Below are 22,460 nucleotides of genomic sequence, written 5' to 3' on the forward strand. Positions count from 1 at the left end.
GTGAACAACAGCTTAGTTGGGAGATGATTTTTTTCTTTAGTTCTACCCATAGTTTTATTACCACAGATATTTTGAGATCTCAGACAAGAGACCTGACGTATCCTTACTGTTAACCCTTCCAATGTTGTCTGCCCCTCAACTTTAAATATTTAATTGTACTCTCTGTGTCCTCAGGAGTTTTACAGATAAATGCTTTGGTATCTATCATTGGTATTGTGATAAGCATGGGACAAAATGCCATATACATGATTTCATATACTGCTTCTAACAACTCGGAGACTGATAACATGCTCTCCTTTTCTGAGAGGAAACCATGGCACAGAGGGGTTAAAAGTTCTCAACTAGTAAGCGACTGAAACAGGATTCTAACACAGACCTGTTCCCTAACAGAATCCAAAGCTGGTGTTTCACTCTCATGCTATGATAACTCTCTGAACTTCCTATTTGCAGATTAAAAAATTAATGCTCTTAGAAGTGTCTTTGAGCATAGCCTTTATTACCTTTTCTGTTATTTGTTTCCTTTGCTTACCTAGTTAGGTGTTATTATTTCCAGGTAAGATCTCAATGCTCTAGTCTCCAAACCTATTTTGTGTTAAATTATTTTCATTTGGCTCCTTAATCATTTCATAATTTAGAGTTGATTTTTTTTTTCAGTTACATTCTGCAGTATCCTTGTTTTCCTGTCTTTTGTAAAGATGTTCTCACTGCCTCCCCAGGTTCTTGTTTAACGGCTTGGCTCTTCTACCCAGGAGGAAATTTCAATCATTCTCTGAATTCTGAACACTTTTTGGGTGTTCCACTTTAGAGATTCATAAATTTTTTTTTGCTAAGTTCTTAGGGAGTTTCTTTTTTTTACAAGATTTTATATCTTTTCCATTCTAATTTATTACCATAGTGACAATGATTGTTCAGGAATATATGCACCAAACTTTCTTTCAGTAGTTGCTGGTACTTATTTCTTTCTAGCTAATGCATTACCATGGGAAAAATTTGAGGCCAATCTAATTTTAGTGTTGATGGTGGCAGGAAAACAATAGCTATTATTTGGGGGTAAAAGTTAGATGTGATCAAACATAGAATTTATGCAGGGATATTAAGGTTTTGCAGGAATACATTTATAGCTATAAAAACAACCTTTCTTGGGACATTAGTGAGCCAACTAAAGAACTTGAATGACATCAGAAATTTAAATAATACTATTATATCAATGTTAATTTCTAACTTTTGATAAATGCACTGTGCTTATGTAAGAGAACATCTTTGTGTTTAGGAAATTCACACCAAAGAGTATTTAGGGATAAAGGAGAATAGTGTCTGCAATTTACTCTCAGGAAAAAAATTATACTCAGACACACACACGTACATACACACATATACATGTATATAGAAAGAGAGAATGACACAGCAAATGTTGCAAAATGTTAACATTTGGTAAATCTTGGGGAAGAGTATTCAGGAATTCTTTGTACTATTTTCTCAACTTTAAGTCTGAAATTATGTCAAAATAAAAGTTAAAAACACCTCTATTCTTGTTATTGCAAGTTCTAGCTTCAAACTTTTTCTTTTCCACTGAAAATACTGTTTTGATAATAGATTTTTAGTTAATACAGGACATCGTGGGCTTGTCACTTTTATGTTACAGCAGATCAGGTAAATTTCTGTCAGCAGGAAATAAAGCAAGTCTATTATCTCCCTTATTCTATATCAGTATTTAACTGGGACCATGCACCAGAATTCCTTGAGGAGCTTTTTCACAGTATACCCATCTAGGACCCATTCCCAAAGGTTATTACAGTAGGTCCAGGTTGGGAAAAATGAATTTCGGTCAGGTACATTTTACAAAAGCTCTCCCAGGTGATTCTCCTCACACTGAGAACCACCACTCTAGACACAGGACCATTCGTCTATCTTTAAAGTCTGAGACTGCAGTGCTGTTGATTTTTTGGCATTCATACCACAGTGTAAATGAATAAAGAATCTGCTATCAACTCAAGCCCTTATGACCAGAAACAGAACATCACAGTGGAAAGAGCACAGACCTGGAAGAGACACCTGGGTTCAAGCCTCAGCTCTGCCACTTAACCCCTGTGAGCCTGTTTACCCCTCAGTACAATGCTGTGAAGATCTTCAATTCACAGGTTACCATAAAGATTAGAGAAAACATTTGTAAACCATTAGCACATAGTTAAGTGCTCAAGAATGTTAATTAACTTTCCCCAAGTGAAGTTATTCTACTTCTCTCAAGAGACCAAAACACCCAACCATGATTCGGAAAAGTGCTAAAGCTAAAAAAAGAGAAAACAATTTTGTTACATTATACTGATTAGAGAAGTGAGGAGGTAGGTTGAGAGTTCCAACAGCTAGAATGGAATACGTGTTAAACAGAGATTGTAAACATCAATTTTGTAAATTGCACTTTTCACACCTTTGAGTCTTCCGAATGGGAGTGTACTGGACAGTGATATTCAACAATCAGCAATTTTCAGTTACAGTTTCATTTTTTTTTCTGAGTACCAGCCAATTGTCAGGCTTTAGTTAGCCTTGATTTCCTGAATACGGTCAAAATGGAGTGCTGAAATTTTATCTCTATTAAAAACAATCAACATGACATAAATCATTACTTTTTTTTTTTTGAAAATTTTTTTTAAAAGATTTTATTTTTCCTTTTTCTCCCAAAGCTCCCTGGTACATAGTTGTGTATTTTCAGTTGTGGTCCTTCTAGTTGTGGCATGTAGGATGCTGCCTCAGCGTGGCCTGATGAGCGGTGCCATGTCCGCGCTCAGGATTCAAACCGGCAAAATCCTGGGCCCCTGAATCAGAGCGCGCAAACTTAACCACTCGGCCACGGGGCCGGCCCCAATCATTACTTTTAAAACATAGCAAAATAAAAATAAGGGCAGCTGCTTAAGGACAGTTAAATTTTGGTTTAAAATAGCCATAGCCCATGTAATGGAGAAGGAAAAATAATATTCAATTCTAAGAACAATAAACACTGCAAGCCCATAATACTTACCAACATGTGAAGGCCAAACAGTTATGTGAGGGTGGGAATGATACCAGCCCACAACTCTCATGGGGCGACCTGTTAGTTCAGCCAACCTGTGTGTCTGTCAAGGTATTTTTCATCTTATGGGAACAAAATTTGTGATGCTAATGAGGGCTCAGAATGTATCCTGAGGTGTAAAGTAAACCTATTACAATTTAATGTCATCAAAAGAATGAAATAAGGTCAATGCCCAGAATTTCTCAGACTTCCCATGTAAAGCCAAAAGTGTTTCTTTTTTTTAAATAGAATCCATTCTGTTTCCATTATTGTATATTGTTACATCCTCTTAATCCAATTTCACTAAGGTTTGATCACTCAAATACTTAAATCACTGTGCTATATGAAAAGAAGCTTATCTAAATCTTTGGAAGTCACATTATTAATTTGAGTAATCTTCTATCCTCTCTGGCTCCATCCTACTCCCATTACTGAAAAAAACATATGATTTTAAAAATTCATTTGATTTCTCTCTGGCAGGCTGCCAATGTCAACAACAGCAACTAGGGTGGTTTCAGAGACTAAACGAACAAAGACTCCCAGTTTAGTCTCCCCATTTGTCTAGAGATATCCTCCAAAAGAATATGTTCCTCCTTTTTTCTACAAATAAAAATTTCCCATAACTATCTGAGGCTCTAACTTAAGATAAGAACTCCACTTGGAGACACAAAGCTGTCACTTGTGTTGCTACACAGAGACTGCTGCTGCTATCAGGTGAAATGCTGATTCGTTTTCCTGCAGATCACTTACATTAAAACAAAATAATCCTTTCTATACAACTAAGTCTGAGAAAGAATACTTTGTAAATAATTTTCTTATTTTCAAATGCCAAGAGAAGTTACTTCTCTAAGCCCATGTCTTCAACTACAGACTGGGAGGAATTCCACTTCACACAGCAATGAAGAGTAAATGAGGTGATCCATGCAAGGTGTTCAACATCATGCCTGACATCTAGTAAATTCTTAACAGATAGTCACTGTAATGTGTGTCCCGCCATCCCCCCATTTTGAGAAAGTTTCAGTTTGAAGTCATAATATATAATCACAATAATAAACATCTTTTATACAATTACATTCTGGGAATTTTATTTTGGCAAAGTTTGCTTTTGTTTGTTTAAGTGCCAATGAACAGGTTTTCTGCTTCTGGCTAAGATGGAGGACCAGGGACTGGACTTATCCTCCTGCCTGAAACAAATAAATAAACTGGACAATATACATGAAGCAAGGCCAGTAGGCAGGAAACAAACAAGGTGTGCCCTTTAAGAGAACTTTCAGGCCACAGAGCAGGAAGGGGAATTGAAGCAGAGGCAAGCAGATACTCTGGGTTTAGGAAATGGATCAGAGAGTCCTGGCAGCTGGAGTTTCTGAAGGAAAGGACTGAAGAGAGCAGCAGAGGGAGAGAACCCTGCATATCCACAGGGGGTCCTGCTGAAGCAATCTGCAGACCACCGATCAGCACAAGTGTGTGAGGAAACTACTGGAGGGAGGCCGTGAAAGGACTCCTCCCTTCCCCCAAAGGATGAAAGGTTAACTATGCCCAGCCCTACAGCAGGACAGGGACTAGTGGCTGCCCACCCCCCTCCCCACTGGCCAAAATGGCAAACCTCATAATTCAGGTGGCCTCGGGCAGGGTGCTCAGAAGGGTCTCGCCTCAGGGTCATGGAAAAAAATGACTCTGACACTGAAAGCTGCTCTGGTGTCACGCAGCAAATCTTCAAAGCAAGACTCAAAAGGATCCGACTGTTTCCAAGTCACTTAACACACCCCAGAGCAAAGCTCAGGAAGATGTTGAGGAATACAAAGGTAGCCAGCACACAAGGGAAAATCATAATGCCTGGCATCCAATCGAAAATTACCAGGCATGCAGAGCAGCGGGAAAATCCAACTCATAATGAGGAGATGGAGAACAGATTAGCAGTTGCCAGGGGTAGGAATGGGGGGAGGGGCAGAGTAAAAAAAGCCAATCTCAAAAGGTCACATAATATGATTCCACTTATCAAACATTCCATTTTTAAAAATATATTCAATATTGAAAATTATACAGGGTTGTGATTGAGATTTTTATTAATTTTTTTTTTTGGAGGAAGATCAGCCCTGAGTTAACATCCACCGCCAATCCTTTTTTCCGAGGAAGATTAGCCCTGAGCTAACATCTGCTGCCAATCCTCTTTTTTGCTGAGGAAGACTGGCCCTGAGCTAACGTCCTAGCCCATCTTCCTTTACTTTATATGTGCAACGCCTGCCACAGCATGGCTTGATGAGCAGTGCGTAGATCCACACCAGGATCCACACCGGAAAACCCCAGGCCGCCAAAGTGGAGCATGGGAACTTAACCGCTACACCACCAGGCCAGCCCCTCAAATATTCTTGAAATGATAACATTATAGAGATGGAGAATAGGTTAGTGGCTGTCAGGGGATGGCAGGGTGAGGGTGAGGGGGTGGGTGTGACTATACAGGGGAAGTATGAGGCAGATTTTTACGGTGGTAGAACAGTCCTGCATCTTGACTGCTATGGTAGTTACATATATCTACACATGTGACAAGATGGCATAAAATGACACACATTGTATCAATGCCAATTTCCTGATTTTCATATTGTACTGTAAATTATGTAAGATGTAACCTTCAAGAGAAACTGGGTGAAGGGTACAGGGACCTTTCTATACTATTTTTGCAACTTCCCATGAATCAATAATTATTCCAAAATAAAGAGTTACAAAAAAAAGCAAAAGGTACACACCACAAGAAGAAACTGATATATCTGACCATATAAAAATACAAAACAATTTGATTGGGAAAACACACACACACACACACACCCCCCCCCATGAATAAGCTGAGAAAAATCACTATCCTTATCGCAAAGAGCTAATTTTCTTAACATATACAGTGCCTATAAATTATTACAAAAAAGATTTCCAAATGAATATAAAAATGGGCAGGGCTAGCCTGGTGGCACAGCGGTTAAGTTTGCACATTCTGCTTTGGTGGCAAGGGGTTCGCAAGTTTGGATCCCAGGTGCAGACCTATGCACTGCTTGTCAAGCCATGCTGTGGCAGGTGTCCCACAAAAAAAGTAGAGGAAGATGGGCACAGATGTTAGCTCAGGGTCAGTCTTCCTCAGCAAAAAGAGGAAGATTGGCAGCAGATGTTAGCTCAGGGCTAATCTTCCTTAAAACAAAGGAAAAAAATGGACAAAGGAAATAATCAGACAATTCAGAGAAAAATACAAATGACTCAAAAATTAAAAGCTGATCAAATTTACTCATAATAAGAAAAATGCTAATTAAAATTGCCGGAAATAAAATTTTTTGCCAATCAGATTGGCAACAATCCAAAACTTTGATCTACAGAGCCTGGTAGCACAAAAACAAAACTTTGATCACACACAATGTTTGTAAGGGTGTAGGGGAATGGGCACTCTTGCACATTGCTATAGGGAAACTGGTAAAACAGCTATAGCTACAAGTGCCTATAACCTTTGCCCCAGCAATTCCAACTCCAGGAATTGATCCTACAGATAGATGCGCACATTTGTGAAATGCAGTATGCACAAGGTTATTCACTGCAGCACTGTCGGTAGAAGATTACAACCTAAATATCTGCATGAGGATGGCACAGTCATCCAGGGTTGTATCATGCAGTCATCAGAATGAAGCATCTCCATATATTGATGTGGACAACTGTCTAGATACACTGTTAGGTAATGTCATAAGCTATCCTATGTATTAAATACTTAAAAAAAGGAAATATTCATATGTTTATGCACAGAATTCACCTGTAAGGATACATGAAAACCTGATAACCCTGGTTACGTCCAGGGAGGGACCATGGGGAAACTGGGGTGCAGAGATTGGAGAGTAATACTTACTTTGTATACCTTTTTGTGCCTTCTAAAGTTTGTACTATGCATGTGTACTACCTATTTTTAAAAGTTACTTTTTAACTGACTACAAGATTAACTTAATGCAAAAGAACAATAAATTACCAAAACCACTGATGCAAATTTAATTTGCTAGAGCTGAGGTATGGAATCAAGATCACAGGAAGCAAATGTCCCATTTGATCATTCTTTGGTTATATTTCATGTGGAATATTTCATTCAGTTCTCAGCACTGCATTTTTTTTGAGAGGCAGCCTCAAAAGAGAATCTCTCCAAAGGATAGAGACCAAGATAGTGAAAGGCCTAGAAATTAAATGATATTAGGAAAACTGGCGGGAGGCGGGGGAGGTTGGAGATGGGCAGAGGGGGAGTAGGGAGGAAGGAGGAGGAAACTCCCCATAGAGTTCATTGTCACAGGATTTCACCCTGGGATTTTTTAAGAGCGAGAATGTTAGAAATTCCTAATTTTTCCAATAAAAGCCACTCAAAAGGAGAAATGGAGAGAAATTCTGATTAACCAAGCAATTAGATCTAAGGGGTAAATATGAAAACTGGGAGAGTCACCAGGAAGAAAACCTGTGAAATCTCCTAAAGCAAGCTAAGGCAACAAATAGAGGAACCTGGCCTGGAAGCCCCAGAGCACATAAAAGCTTCTTATCAACCAATAAGGATATCTCTGCCTCTGTTGAGGCTGCAGACAGCTGCTCTGGAGAAATTTCCACTCGATCCTTCCTCTTATCAGAACGTCGCAAGATGATGACAGAATGAATGTGAATAATTCTGACGGTGTCAACCTAAAGGAAAATCCACAAAAATGTTTACTTCTGTCTCCCTCCAATAACATCTCTCCCTGCAATTACAGAATTGCATTATGTTACATTATCAGGTAAAAGATGCCATTTTAGAAAAGTGACATTTTTCTCATGAATAATGGAATGTTTCAAATAAAGGACATCTAACCTCAATACATACATTTCACAACAAAAATATAAAGGCTAATATTTAGATCAAGGAAGGACTTTTTGAATGATCAACTAATAATCATTTGATTTACAACTATGTGCAAAACTGTCACACACAACAATCCAAGTCACAGTGCTGACACCTGGATTAAGTGTCATACATGATGTAATGTAGTAAATCAATAGTAAGTACAGGAGCTCAAGGGAAAGGAGTCACTTCGATTAGGAAAAAAGTCTTTATAGAAAAGGCAGACGAGTGTAGCTATTTCCTGATTGCTCCACATGTGTGTGTCTGTGCATGTGCACACGTGTATAGACAGAATTTCTGTAGATACCAAATGGATGTGAGTGAGATGTTTGGGAGACAAGTTAGCCAACTGATTTAAATACAGAACTTGAGGTGGAATGGCAGACAGTAAGGCTAAGAAAGGCTAGATTGAAAATGTACAGGGCATGAAGTGAACTCTTTTATAGGCTATAAATTCCTGGCTCATCCTATAAAGAATTAATCATTCTCCCCTCCCATATTACTTTTTTAATAATATACACACACACTGCTGCTATTGTTGAGATAATTTTCTCCTCTACTAGAACATAAGCTCCATAAGGGCAGGGAACATGTTTTAGCTATGTTTTTATCCCCAGCAACCATACAATGTTTAGCAGGCAGAGAGTACATAATAAAGGGAATCAAAAGCAGAACTAGAAAGACACTTGACCTTTCAAGGAGCAACAAGACAAAGAGCTGACTTCTCAATAGAAACAGTGAAAGCCTAAAGAGAACAGGTGACACGTCAGAATGCAAAAAGAAAAGATCTGCCAACCAAGAATCCTAGATTCAAAGAATACATTTTTCAACAATGAAAGCAAAACAAAGATATTTTCAGATGTGAAAACTTGAAAGAATTCATCAGCACAGAAATACTAAAGAGTTCTTCAGGCAGAAGGAAAATCCTAGATATGAAGGAAGGAGTGAAGACTACGGTAAAGGGTAAATAAAATATGTGAATAAACACAAAATAGTAATAACAATGCCATTTGGGGCTTAAAATATCCATAGAATTAAAATGCATGACAACAGTAATCTAAATTATATATCAATAATTACATTAAATGTAATTGGATTAAAGACTCCAATTAAAAAGATTATCAGACTGGATCTTTTTTTAAAATGATATGCTGCTAATAAGAGACACACATTAAATATTAGTACACAGAAAGGCTAAAAATAAAAGGATGGAAAAAGGTATGCCATGCGAACACTAACTAAAAAGATAACGTCAGTGAACTCATGAAGTTTAATATCTAATTTGGAAGGTACGGATTGACACAGAATTCAAGACGAGGGCATGGACTCTTGAAAAATAAAGTTACATCAGTAAGATTGGGAATGTATTTTAGTAAGAGTTGATGCCCAGGGTGAATTTTCTCTCTCTCTAGTCAGACAAGATTTCAGTGCCTAAGAGGAATGAGCAAAAGAAGTTCAAGATAGGATGGTGAGACCAGCCCAGGAATAGATGAGAAACAAAAGAGAACTAGCAAAAATTAAGACCACAAAGGACTGAGAAGATGTCCCTAAAAGCCACAGGTAGTTAAAGGGCTTGAGGAACAGACTGTTATGGTCATAGTCACATAAGATGGGCAGACTATGGCCTGCCCAGCCTCCCTCGGAACAAATCTGGCTACATTCATTCGTTTTATGTATTGTAGCTGCTTTTGCACTATAGTGGCAGAGCTGAGTAACTGCAACAGAGACTGCATGGCCTGCAAAGCTAAAAATATTTACCATCTGGCCCTTTACAGAAAGTGTACATCCCCTGGCATGGCTCTCCCTGGGTCACAGGCAGGTAACACTAATTTCCAATTGCAGGGGATGTATGTTCATTCACACAACACGTATTTGGAGTACATACTATATATGAGGCACTACATGAGAACCTAAGTATACAAAGATAAACAGGATACACTAGTCACATCCAGGAAGAGAGACAGGTAAACAACTCTAAGACAACAGATATGCACTGTAACAGATCTGCTCAAGGAGCCAGCATAGCACAGAGGAGGCTATCTAAACTAGTCTACAGGTCAGAGGAGGTTCCTTAAAGGAGTCAGATGGCACCTGGGCTGAACTGCAAGAGACAAGGAGTTAGTCAAGCAGAGGAGAGGGACGAAGTCCAGGCATAATACCCAGCAGACACAAGGAGTGAAACAGCGCAGCATAATCTGGAAACTGACATAATATACTATTCATGATTAGAACTTGGATCAACATGAAGAAATGTAAGGAGATAAACTAAAATGAGATTATGAAGGCCCTGAATGCTTCACTAATGAGACTTCATCCTAAGGGTAATGGGAAACCCAGTGAATTTTAAGCAGAGGTATATCAGACTTAGGTTCTCAAAAGATCACATCCTAAGCAGGAGGATGGCAACTCGAGGTAAGGAGGCCAGTGGGGACGCTAGTGCAGAATTCGAGGAAAGAAGTGATAATAACCTCAAATAAGGTAGAAGCAGTTGGGATGAAGTGTTGGAAACAAATATGAAAGCAATCTCGCTTAATGGTTCTGAACGGCAGGCAGTGGTTCCCAACTTGGCTGCACGTTAGAATCGCCTGAGGAGATTTTAGAATTTCCTGCTGCCCAAGTCTCACCCCAGACCAACTGAGTCAGCAACAGAATTTTGTAAAGATTACCGGGTGATTCCAAGGTGCAGCCAGGCCTGGGAACTACTGTCACAGGAGAATGTTGGAGAAGTGAGTTTGAAGAGGAGGAAAGGTTCAGTTTTGAACCTGTTAGTTTAAGATGCCTGTGTCTAGCTAAACTTGGATGTCCAGTAGGCAGTTGAATGTGAAGTTGTGGAACTTGGGATAATTTATACTAGCATCTATTGGGAATTAACAACAACAACAGTCAGAATGGCCAATATTTACTGGCTACCTACCATGTATCAGGCACTTGGAAAAGTGCTTTTCATGTATTAACTTAATTAACTCTCCTAATGACCCACTGAGGTTGGTACTATTGCTACACCCATTTTACAGATGAGTGTTTTACATACATTACCCAAATCCAACCCTCCCAACGACACTATGAGGTTGATGGCTGTCATGATCCCTGTCTTTACAGATAAAGAAAGTGAAGCTCACAGAGAAGTAACATGCCCAAACTCACACAGTATCAGAGAAAGGATATGAAGACAGATCTGTCTAACCCCAATGTCTGTCGCAGCTAAAGCCATAGGGAAGGTAATGTTGCCCAGGAAGGCATTCTGAGAAGAGAAGGAGACCAAGCCAGAAACTTGGAGAATACTAATATTTAATGCAGAGGCAGAGGCAGAGGAGGAAGAATCCATAAAGGATGGGAGGGAAGGAGGAGGAACAGGGAGACACAGCAAAAACAAAACAAATTAAAAAATCCCATGAGTGTTCAGAGTTATGAGAAAAAAGGTTAAGATAAGCACCACGAAATAATCACTGATGTAGAAATGAGGAGGTGGCTGGAGAAGTAGAACCAGAAACGGGACCTTGGTGGGTTTGACTGGAGAAGGTAAAGAAGTAATGATTGTAGCCTATTCTTTCAAGAGGTCTGGCTATTAAAGGAAGGATATAAGAGTAGTGACTACAGGAAGATAGAGGATTGAGAAGTTATTTTTTTCTCCTTTCTGAAAATGAGAGTAATTTAAGCACATTTGTATCCTAACGGAAAAGAGCCAGATGACAGCAAAAGGCTGAAGACTGGAAAGAGAGACAGGACATTTGATAAGCAAGGTCTTTGAAGAAGCTGCTGCTCTGGACAGGAAGTAGACTTCTTTCCTTGACGTGGAAAGAAAGGAGGCAAAGTTGTTAACATGGAGAAGCCTGTAACTAGGAGTAATAAGTAGATGGAGTTGTTTACGATAGCCTTGAACACCTCGATCATCTGCTTGGCGGGAGGAGAGGATGTAATTTATTTTTATTGTATTTTACAAAAGCATTGGCCTGCAACATACTGGAAAAAGATTAACTGGTCCTATACCACAATTAGGTTGAGAAGCATTATACTAGACCATAAAGGCTAGATAGAGCATGCCAGAAAAGGCGGGGTGGGAGTGCAGACAGGAGAAAAGTCAAGGTAGACTAAGAACTATGGGCTATGGATAATTGGCCTGTAAGAAGAGAGGGGTTGCCCCAGTAGATATTGAGACTTGGGATAAAGAGATAACAATGATGTGAACCAGCCAAAGTCTCAAGGAAGGTGGGAGAAGGGCCAGAAAACAGGCAGATGACAACAAGAAGAGCTGACAGTGACTACTCATCTTGATCAAGTAGTAATAATTCACGACAAATGGAAAATTAGGTCCATAATTCCTAGTGAGTAGATTCTTCGTCTGATTTTACCAGAGAGAACACCCCACCCAACCACAAATGTGGGCCTGGACAAACTGGATTAATCCCTGGCTGAGATCATCAGAGTATAGAAATCCCTCCTCAACTGCAAATTTCCATCATGCAAAATTCTAGCACACATACCTTTTCAGCAACTGTGCGCATTTCAGTTCCAGTATATGTAAATTTGGAGTCACTCCTTTTGGGGATAAATTAGAAAAAAAGGGAACTGAGGTTTGGAATATAAAAAGGTATTAAAGGAAAATAACATGATTAGCAGTTTTTACAATGAGACCTTAGCAGAAACAAAGGAAGAGGAGGAGAAGTAAACTGAAACTAGAGCTGTGCTCATACATTTGCTAGAAGCAGTCTGGGACACATGCGTAAGTGGTTGTGTGCATAAAGTTTTCACAGGCAAGCTAAACTCCAAGAATCCTGGGTATTAAGGAGGTGGGCTTGAGAAGCACATACTTTGCTATGCTTTGAAGTTTAAATAAAGGAAACCCAAAGCTTTTGCCACCTCAAGCATTCAAGCCACTGGGGATTTCTGAGATCATTGTAGGGCCCTCCAAGGGGAGGCAGAAAGCTATGGACAATTTAAATGGAAGAGTGAGTCAAAAGGGGAAAATGTCTCTTAATATGCGCATTATCCGTTGCAAAGAAAATTACCAGTATCTCATTGTCATTTCAGGGGAGAGAGAACATAAAACATATCAAGCAACAAAATGGAAAATAATAGCACCAAATCAGTCAACAAAATACTACTTATAAGAGCTTTCACAGGTTCGCTCATGATCTTGGTTCCCTCAACCATAGTTTTCACATAAGGTCATACATATCTCAACTGAAAATCCTCCTACTAGGAAGTAAGGTGAGAAGCAACCTTCAAGGTTGGGGTGGAATTCAAACCGCATTACTGAGGGAGCTCTGGACTCATAATGGTAACTTAAAATACAATGCCTACACAATATTGCCAAAATTACCATAATTTTTACTTAACAATGACATAGAGATTATGAGATATGAGTGAACAAAAATATAGTCTTACCTTGTGTCATCATTCAACTAGAGCGGGAAAGAGCAGAAAACATTATTGATCACATTATGCTTATTTGATATAGATAGACGCAGATTATATGAAAATTAGGTCGTGTGTTCCTGTACACCAGTATGAAAGACTGGAAAATTCTCACTTTGGATTGTAAACAACTAAGCAGTATTTCCTCATCCTGCTTCGCCTCTCTGCAACACTTAACGCAGCAGAAACTTTTGCGTCTTTGAAACCCTCTCCTCTTAGGTTCTTTGATACATTTAAAATGCTTCCTAGAGGGAAGACTGGAGGTGAGGTAGGGGGCCCTGATCGTGGTCAGCTGCTTCCTAATACACTGATGTCCTCACTGTACTATGTCTTTCTGGCTTGACTTGCCGTTCTGGTCAGTGGGGTGGCAACTCCATATCTAAAGAAAAGCCACAGACTAAAAGAGAAATAGAAATAGGAAGGGCCCCCAGAGGCTTATGCGGATCGCTGGGGGCCTGTGGGAGACTGAATCAGCATAACGCGAGCAGAGGAAACGGGGACCCCGCGACAGGACCATCTAAAGCATCTGTCCAGGAATCTAAGTCAGGGCTGCCTATGGCCTCTTCCGCAGCCCTGGGCGCTACCAGCACCCACCCCGGGGACACGCTGGGACTACTCAGCAGGGTTCCGGCCAGGCTAAGTGACTGACCTACTCACCTCCCCTATACACAGCCCCATCACCTCCTCCTTCTCTGTGCTCAGAGCATGGTTGAGACAAACTAGGAAAGCATCCGACTCGAGATGAACCGCCTGCACCGCCTGCACCACCTGCACCGCCATCTTGGTCCGACTCTGCTCACGTCCGCTTCGGGCCCAGTCGGGCCTGGCCAACCGGGTGCTCTGGCGCGCGGGTTCCGCGGGGGCGGGGCTTGGGGAGCGCGGGCGGGGCGCTGCAAGCGCGAGGCGGGCGCGCGGGGGCGGAGTTTGGGGCGCGGGGGCGGGGCCGGCCCGGCGGCACCTGGGAAACGCCCGTGCCGGTTGGGGCAGGCGTGGCTGTCGGGGCGGGGGGCGGTGGCCGGCCGCGGTTGGGGCGTCAGGCCGGGCGGCGGGGGCAGCAGGGAGGCGGCGCTCTCGGGCCGCAGGCCGATGTGGTCTCTGAGCGGCGCCCAGGCCGCCGGGCAGGCGCCTCCCGAGTGCCGGCGCCCATTTTGCCCGCCAGCTGAGGAGAGCCGTGCGCGGCCTACATGCTCCGGGGACAGCCCTTTGAGGCGGTATCGCCGCGTGCGCCGGCCTCTTGAGTCAGGGGAATGCTCCTTTGAAATTCGGTCCTAAGACAGTTAAGGTTTTATTTTATTTTGTTTTGTTTCCAAGTTACGGCCCCTGAATTTCGTGCAACTCTCCCTGGACCACTTCCGGTTGCCGGCCCGCGCCTCAAAACTTCGGTTCGGGTGACCTCGGCCCGGGATGCCCCTTGGCTCGCCCCGGGCTCACCTCCCGATCCCGGCTTGAGTGGCCCGGGGTGGGAAACCTGCAAGTTTTAGCCTCGCTGCTCCCGAGGCGGATTAATTAGTCCAAGAAACATTATATTCATGTGAGTAACCTCTTGCAGAAACAGTGCTATACTGTATCTGAAAAAGTATCACTCTTAAGCTTGGCTGCTGCTACTTTCTACAAAGGCTTTTTAGGTATCTGTTTGCTTGATACAGGGAAGGGGAATTGAGGACTTCAGTTTTTTTTCAAGGTCGGATGTATCGCAGCAGATATCCACAAAACAAGTTTCCTCAGCTCTCCTTGTCTTGATCATATGAGACGTGGTAAAATTATATATAATTTTCTTTTAAGGTGTGCCAAACGTGCCATGGGTAAAAGTACAGATCCTCCAACTCCCAAGATTAGGAGTTACACGTGGATTTTAGGAATGATTCTAAATCAAAGAAAAATACATGCCCTGTTGTGTCCACAGCCTATCTGTATTTATATTCCTTTGATCTGGTTTTCTATTCCCTGTATACTGTTGAAGCCAGGCAGACAAGGCAGTACTGGAAAGGGAACATTCCCAACGTGCTACTTGAAGAGGTGTTGATGCTTTGCTCTTTTCTCCCAAGTCAGTTCCAACCCAAGTTTCCCCACAGATAGAGCCCACATGCAGTGGAACTATCTATGAGACAAGCCAGCAACTTCCATTTTTACCTAATGCTTAGGGATCACATGGCACATCCTTCCATGATTAGTTTTGATAATGATGAAGCTTGGGTGAAATTTCAAGTGTGCAATTACATCGGATCCATCTAAATTTTCTCTTAACTTTCAGTTTCACACCATACATTATTTTCAGTTATGTACTGTTCATGGCTAGTATGTCCTGCCCTGATGGGGCAAGGATGGCTGTTCTTCTCCTTATTATGTTTGGTAATGAGATATTTTGAGTATTTAAAGGGCCTTTAGGCACCTTCAAAAAGGTAAACACCTTTTATTTGTTCTTGTTAGTCAATCTCATATTCCAGAATGACTTCTCTAACTTTTATAATACTCATGGCTGCATTTTACAGCTCTAAATGTTTAATTGGAGTAAAAAAAACCTATTAACATTTATGGCAAGCTTATTATGTGCTAGACACTCTACTAAGCATTTGTATACCTTGTGTATGTAAACTGCTCCAATTGGAATTGGGCTCTGCAACTTCCTAGCTGTGTGACTTGTGCAAGTTACCTAATTTCTCTGTGCCTTACTTCCCTCATCTTTAAGTGAGGGTGTAGTATCCATCTAATTAGGTGATTGTAAATATTAAGAGTCAATATATATAAAACATATAAGAAGTGTTGAATAAGTGCAGAATAATATCAATATGTTCTTTGAGTCTCATTTTACACCTCAGTTTTTTTAGTTGTTTTCTCAGTTGTCTGAGAGGTTACCTTGTCCAAGGTCACAAAGCTAGTAAGTGGCAAAATCAGGATTCATACACAGGCAAGACTGACTCCAGGGCCTGCGTTCTTGGTAACTTCACCCATTGTAATTGGATGACTTTATTAATTGACTTCAAATAAAATAAGTGTATTCAACTGACTAATGTTTAAAAACTGTTCAAACACCTGGAAAAAGGACACAAAATAATTCATTCTGTAAAGGAAAAATAATGGTTTTATTTAGATTGCTGCCTAAGGAAGCCCTTCTATGTTGTATATCATCCATTTAAAACATCAGTTACAAAATGCTTTACTAAGAAATAGTCTATCTAGGCCAGTGTGGTCTCTGGCTGTTGCATCAAGATGACCCCCATGGGGACAATCTCTTCTAGTGCCTTCATGGATGATAAAGCTATATAAACAGTTTTTTTAATCCATTTGAATTTGCAGTTGGTAGTTGTCTTTGAATTGAGTGGAACAGGTTTATGTTCTGTGCATTGTATTGTACCTTGTACCTAAGTTTATCTTGAGGCTTTAAGAGATTCATCTTAGTTCAAGGGGTCCTGGATTTTGTGAACAAGTGTAATGTGCAGAAAAACATTCTCTAGTCAAATACATTTGGGAAATGTTAAACAAAGTAACGTTTCTTTACTGCATAACTTGCCAGAGCTTTTACTATGCTAATGTGCTTTATGACTCTACAAGATTCCCAAACTTATTTGACCAAGGAAAAAGTTACAGGCAAGTGTTACAAGAATCACATTTAGGGAAATGGTGTTCCATTCATACAGCCTGTGATTTTGTGGACTTTGATCTTAATCCTGCTCACTCAGCCTTTGCTTTTCTCTGCTGAGGATGTTGTTGGTTCATGCTTATATGGCAGCTTTTCAGTTCCTTGATCAAGGCAGTTTCCTTTCACTGAGTCGCCATGCTATCTCCAAGTGGTAGCACATCCAAGTCCAGGATCGTGTGCTGGGATTTGTTCCCAGGCTCATCCTGCCAATGCCCAGCCTGTTGGCCTTTGCACATCATGCTGTCTTTCTTCTGACAATATTTTCTAGTGACTCATAGGCCTCTTTGTGGTGATTCATAGTAATTCAGACCATTATCTCCAATTTGTTTGCCCTTTAGTCCGCTGGAATTATTTCCAATTAATGTCAGTGTAACCAGTAAAATTTTGCCATTTCAAGAACAAATTTAAATGTCAATATGTTGGTTGTTGCTAGGACCCATCTGTGAAGTTGAGATGGTCCTGAAACCCTTAATATTTGATTTCTAGTTTAAAAAAAAAAATGGCCTTACTTCTTTTGTACTTGAAATCCAGACTTTAATATATTTAATTTTGACATTAGTATTCCCTGGGTTTTTGTTTGTATTCCCCCTTTTCAAAGGCCTGGGGAAGGGGAGAGGTAGAACACTTGTATCTGCTAAATGGAAAAGAAATGGCTTTGAAAAACATAACGCATAGCTCTATAGTACACCTAGAGAATCAATGTATATGTATATGTGTATACACATGTATATGTGACCATCTGTTTCCCCTCTCTACTCACCATACATATCCATCCACTCACAGGAACATTGTTTCATTAGTGTTTGAGACTTAGGGTGCCCAGTACTGTATCATTTCTGCTATCGAGGAGCTTATAATACTGTATTTTGGGGAAGACAGGCCTTGTGAAATAAGCAGAGCAAATATGCAAGGCAATTTGTAATTTGAGGTCAAAACAGCTTTAGTTTACACGTAAACGCTACGTAGTCATAAGAGGCAAGAAGATTTCATGGAGAAGGCAGGCACCTGCACTCTGCTATAATAGTACTGAGATAGGCAGAGAGGCCTACGGAGGCAAGTGGAAAGCAAGAGCAAAGATACAGAGCTAGAAAAGAGCCTGGTATTTGGGGGAAAGTTTGTGTCAAATACGATGGTAGTGGTGCTTGCTGGAATTGCTAACAGATAGGATGTAGTGACTGAAGAAGAGGAAGAAGTCCAACATGACTCCTAAGTTTTGAGTCTGCAGGATCAGGAGAGGTGGTGTTGCCATTGAGAGAAATCAGGATTTCTTTAAAGGAGAAGAGGTTCCACTTTAGGTAAGTTTGAAAAGAGAGAGCCCTATGAGGTGGGAGCTTACCATGGGTTCAGAGTTAGATCCACTCAGGGTACAATGGGCAAAGCAATTGTGATGCTCTTAAATGATTCACTAAAATCAGACCATTTCTTAAGTCTATAAAAAATATTTTCCACTTTCCTTTTAGAGAAAGTAAACTAATAGTGTTAAGGAAAAAAACAAATCAGACTCAGGTTGTTGTCCTTAAAAAGAGGGTTTGGTTTAGCTCAATTCGTTCTTTCTGGCTAACTTTCTCCTGGGCTGCATCATGCTGCATTCTGGCATCTCAGTTTGCTCTTGACAATCTCATTTTGAGGGTTTAAAAATTTCCCAAGCTGTGCTGCAGTTCCTTTCCCATTTAATAGCCACCTAATAAGAACAGGAGGCTTTTGTTTTGTGGAGCAAATCCCCCAATGCTGTATCAGTGCTCTGCCAAAGGTATAAATACAGTGAAACCATGCCATCTTGCTATGAGCTGAGTCCAAAAGATTCATTCTTGCAAAATGCAGGTTAAGTTATTGTGAGGCCTTAAAATGAGACCCAGGGCTAGGCAGAAGATCTTTACAGGGTTAAGCCAAGTCTACAATATGGAAAGTTTGCCCGGGAGGTGTGCTTCCTTTATACCTCTCCAAGGGCAGAGGGGCTTTTCTGGCCTTCTGACTTGGGAAATCAGAATTTAAAACCACACTTCTATGGAAAAATAGGCTCCCATGAAGTCCTCATTATGAAAATGAAACAAAGACCTAGGTGGATAACTATCATTGGCTCTCAGCCCCGAATCACCATGAACCCCAAAGTCTCTTGCAGCTCAAAAGTTTCATGAAGCTACCTTAAATATTTTCCCTAACATGAAAAACCTCCTTCTGGAAATACCCACCCACTATAAGTAACCTTTCTAAGTAAACTGATAAATAGGTCGTTTCCCCTTAAAACAAACTTTTAATTTCAATTTAGAAATCCGTGCACATGATATGACCTTCACAATCTTACCTTTTAAAATGGAAATTGCTTGGAACGGGCTTTTACCTAGGGAATATGGCATGCATGTGTCTGTTATACTGCTTTCCTGCCCAAATAAGTGTGCCCTTAGGAACCCTCCTGTGCATATTCTGTTGCTAACTACATTTTGTTAGATACTCCTTTGTGAATGCAAAGACTGTGAGACCACTGCCCAGCTTCCTGTAGTGCTAGTCCTACATTTCCACAGAACTCACCTAGTCAAATTCTTGAGTGCTTCACAGTCAAAAATTAGCATTACCCGAGGTTGTGCCTGAGTGTCACTTTAGTGTCTTGCAGGGAACTTCAGATGTCTTCTGTTCTATTTAGGCTGTGCAAGTAGACATATGTGAGGTTTGGTTCTGGTTGGTGGTTGCTAGTACCAGGTCACCTTGCTCACTGGTGAGTTCATTCAAACCCAAAAAGTCACACCTGTGTCCTGTGCGCGGGTGCTGCAGGCGTAGGTGGAGAAAAGCAGGGCTAGAATTGGAACCCAAAGCCCAGAATGGCAGGAGAGGATGTGGGGGCTCCACCCGATCACCTCTGGGTTCACCAAGAGGGTATCTACCGGGACGAATACCAGCGCACGTGGGTGGCCGTCGTGGAAGAGGTAACTGTTTACATTTTGCTTATTTCTTTATTGATTTTGTTTTCAAGCAACTTGGTTTCTAACCAGTCTCAACATCCTAAAGTCTTTGGTTTTATTTTTGATCATTTATTTCCATTAGGAGACAAGTTTCCTAAGGGCACGAGTCCAGCAAGTTCAGGTTCCCTTAGGTGATGCAGCTAGGCCAAGTCACCTTCTTACCTCCCAGCTACCTCTCATGTGGCAACTCTACCCTGAGGAGCGCTACATGGATAACAACTCTCGCTTGTGGCAGATCCAGCATCATTTAATGGTACATATGTTGCTTAATCGTTTTCCATTGTATTGGGACTCTTATAACAGAGTACTCTATAAACGTTTCTTTTTCTGACAGGTCAGGGGAGTACAGGAGCTGTTGCTTAAGCTTTTGCCTGATGATTAACCTGGTATGTATTTCTATTTCTTCCCTGTTCCCTCTTCTTTTTCACTCTATTTGGTTGTGATGATTTTAATGATCAATTTTTTTTCCAGGTGCTGGGATTCTAGGAAGATATGCTCCTCTGTTCCGTTCAGTATATGGCAATCACTTCATCCACCACTGCAGTACACCCACCTGTGGGCCTGGGGGAGGGAGTGGGTTGAAAAACTGCTCAAGAACACAGAAGTTTAGGAAGGGTCATGAAGAACACCACAAGTGGAACCGCAGAGAGAGGGTTACACAGGCAGAAAGCAAGTCAACAAAAGCACTTAGTCAGGATACGTAACTTGAAATTGACTCCTTTGGAAATTGCCATAGAACCTTTAATGGACATCATCAGCTGGAACTGGGATCTGATGAATCCCACAAAAGTCAGCACCTGCTACAGAACAGATGCCCTGATCACCAAGGACTTGGTACTGATTTAGAGAGAAGAGAGCAGCTCCTAGCAGCATCAACATCTATTTGTCGCTTATTTGCCCTGCAGCAATTCACCTGCCTTTCCTTCTCCCATCCTGTAAATATCCTAGGTTTTGCTCCAGTGTTTCCCATCCCAGTACTGACCTAACTTGGATCTACTGAGAACTTAGGGGGCTCTGAAAAAAAGGAGGTTATTTGCATTAATGAAATTAGTTACAAAGGCTCCTGTGCCTTTTTCCTTTCTGAAATTGTGTCTTCAAATTGTTAGAAGTTGCTGATCAAAATCGTGGGCACTTAAATTCATTCTCTGGGTACAGATATTTTAAATAAGTTGGTTTCTGTAAGCTCCAAAAAACATTTTAGCTGCTTAACTAGCACCTTTCTCAGGAAGTGATAACACCAAATATTGCTGATTCCTAGGAAAGTATTTACTACCTGATAAAGAATTTCCTGAGTTAAAATAGTCATAACAGCTTATATATATTAAAAGTAAGGTTTTACTTTTTTAAGTCTTGAGATTAACAGCTACCATGTATTGAATCCTTACTGCCTTCCAAGCACTATTCTATGCACTTTATATACTTTATCACACTTAATCCTTCCATCAATGCTTTGAGGTAGGTATGATCCCCATGTTATACATGAGTAATAAGGAAAAAGGCTCAAGGAGTTTATCATTTAGCAAGGGTGGTTCTGTGAATGATAATGCCGGGCAGTGAGCAGGCCTGTCGGGAGTCGGCTCCTGTAGCCCAATGTTGGTGTGATATTCAACATGAGTTGAAGTCAAGGGTTTTCTTTTTTCATGTAAAGCTACTTATATCTTCCAAATCGAATGAAATGGATATTATAAAAATACAGTTGATTCATCCTATGAATGGGAAGAGTATTTTTTAATGTAATTGTTTTCCAGCAATTGTAAGTGCATACTGCTTGCCTCAGAAGAAAAGTCCATCTAAAGAGGCTTTAAACTCTTTATGGATAAAAGACAAAATAAAAATCATTTTTCTTATTTTAGTTGTCTGGATATGCCGCAGAAGGATCCGTGCCAGAAACAAGCCTGTGAAATACAGAAGTGTTTACAAGGTAGTATGTTAAATGCTTTTTTATATTTTTCCACTTTGTGAACTAACTACAAGAGACCAATTGTTCTTTTTATCAGCAAACTATATTAACTCCTCTCAGAATGTAATATTTCTGTGATTATCCTGAAGATTTTCCTCACTGTATTATCAAAGATGCTGAAAATAAAAAATGATGTAATCTAAGTTTGAGATTTGCAGTCCTGGTTGTACATTAGAATCACCTGGAGAGCTTTAAAAACTTGCCTAGAACAATTAAATCAGACTTTCTGGGGGTGGAGTCTGGGTAAGATTCTGTCCAAAAAGCTAACCAGGTGATTTTAATGTGTACCTAGCATTGAGAATTACTAAACTGAGCAAAGTCCTTTTTCACAAAGACTAGTTTTAAATGGGTTGGTTATACTTCACTGTGGGTAACAACTCCCTTTTTAAAAGCAATCAGGGTAGAAGAGGGGGGAAATACAAGTGGAATTCAGCGATTAACTCTTAAAGGCAACAGTGACTAGGGTCTACCTGTCTTGTTTTTCAGCCAACAACTACATGGAATCTAAGTGTCAGGCTGTCATCAAAGAACTGCGTAAGTGTTGTGCTCGGTATCCTAAGGGAAGATCTCTCATCTGT

The 22,460-nt window shown here is 40.7% G+C and overlaps 2 protein-coding genes across 3 annotated transcripts in view; one reads left to right on the forward strand and one right to left on the reverse strand.

Moving 5' to 3' along the window:
* Positions 1 to 14,155, reverse strand: part of BRCC3 (BRCA1/BRCA2-containing complex subunit 3) — a 91,316-nt gene extending 77,161 nt beyond the window's left edge. Inside the window, exons 1-5 of one of the 2 annotated variants that reach the window (XM_046673782.1) lie at positions 13,989 to 14,155; positions 13,302 to 13,318; positions 12,398 to 12,452; positions 7,601 to 7,720; positions 3,014 to 3,101 (exon numbers count right to left, since the gene is read on the reverse strand). In XM_046673782.1, coding sequence (XP_046529738.1) covers positions 3,014 to 3,101; positions 7,601 to 7,720; positions 12,398 to 12,452; positions 13,302 to 13,318; positions 13,989 to 14,111 — 403 coding nt within the window. In that variant the 5' untranslated portion in view covers positions 14,112 to 14,155. The remainder of the gene's footprint in view (positions 1 to 3,013; positions 3,102 to 7,600; positions 7,721 to 12,397; positions 12,453 to 13,301; positions 13,319 to 13,988) is intronic. The other variant, XM_046673783.1, reaches the window with a different exon arrangement.
* A 144-nt stretch (positions 14,156 to 14,299) lies between these two features.
* On the forward strand, positions 14,300 to 22,448 carry MTCP1 (mature T cell proliferation 1). The gene is made up of 6 exons (XM_046673785.1): positions 14,300 to 14,862; positions 19,735 to 19,886; positions 20,005 to 20,175; positions 20,257 to 20,308; positions 20,394 to 21,843; positions 22,369 to 22,448. The coding sequence occupies exons 2-4, from the start codon at positions 19,782 to 19,784 to the stop codon at positions 20,302 to 20,304; spliced, it is 324 nt and encodes a 107-aa protein (XP_046529741.1). The 5' UTR covers positions 14,300 to 14,862; positions 19,735 to 19,781; the 3' UTR covers positions 20,305 to 20,308; positions 20,394 to 21,843; positions 22,369 to 22,448.
* The last annotated feature ends 12 nt before the right edge of the window (positions 22,449 to 22,460 follow it).

Source organism: Equus quagga, chromosome 10 (genome assembly GCF_021613505.1).
Source record: "Equus quagga isolate Etosha38 chromosome 10, UCLA_HA_Equagga_1.0, whole genome shotgun sequence".
Classification (NCBI taxonomy): Eukaryota; Metazoa; Chordata; class Mammalia; order Perissodactyla; family Equidae; genus Equus; species Equus quagga.

Bases quoted from the DNA above. Each gene is read 5' to 3' on its own strand.
- MTCP1 (XM_046673785.1), top strand. From the start codon at position 19,782: ATGGCAGGAGAGGATGTGGGGGCTCCACCCGATCACCTCTGGGTTCAC. The intron at 19,887-20,004 runs GTAACTGTTTAC...TATTTCCATTAG, and splicing joins GGGTGGCCGTCGTGGAAGAG to GAGACAAGTTTCCTAAGGGC. The intron at 20,176-20,256 runs GTACATATGTTG...TTTTTCTGACAG, and splicing joins AGATCCAGCATCATTTAATG to GTCAGGGGAGTACAGGAGCT.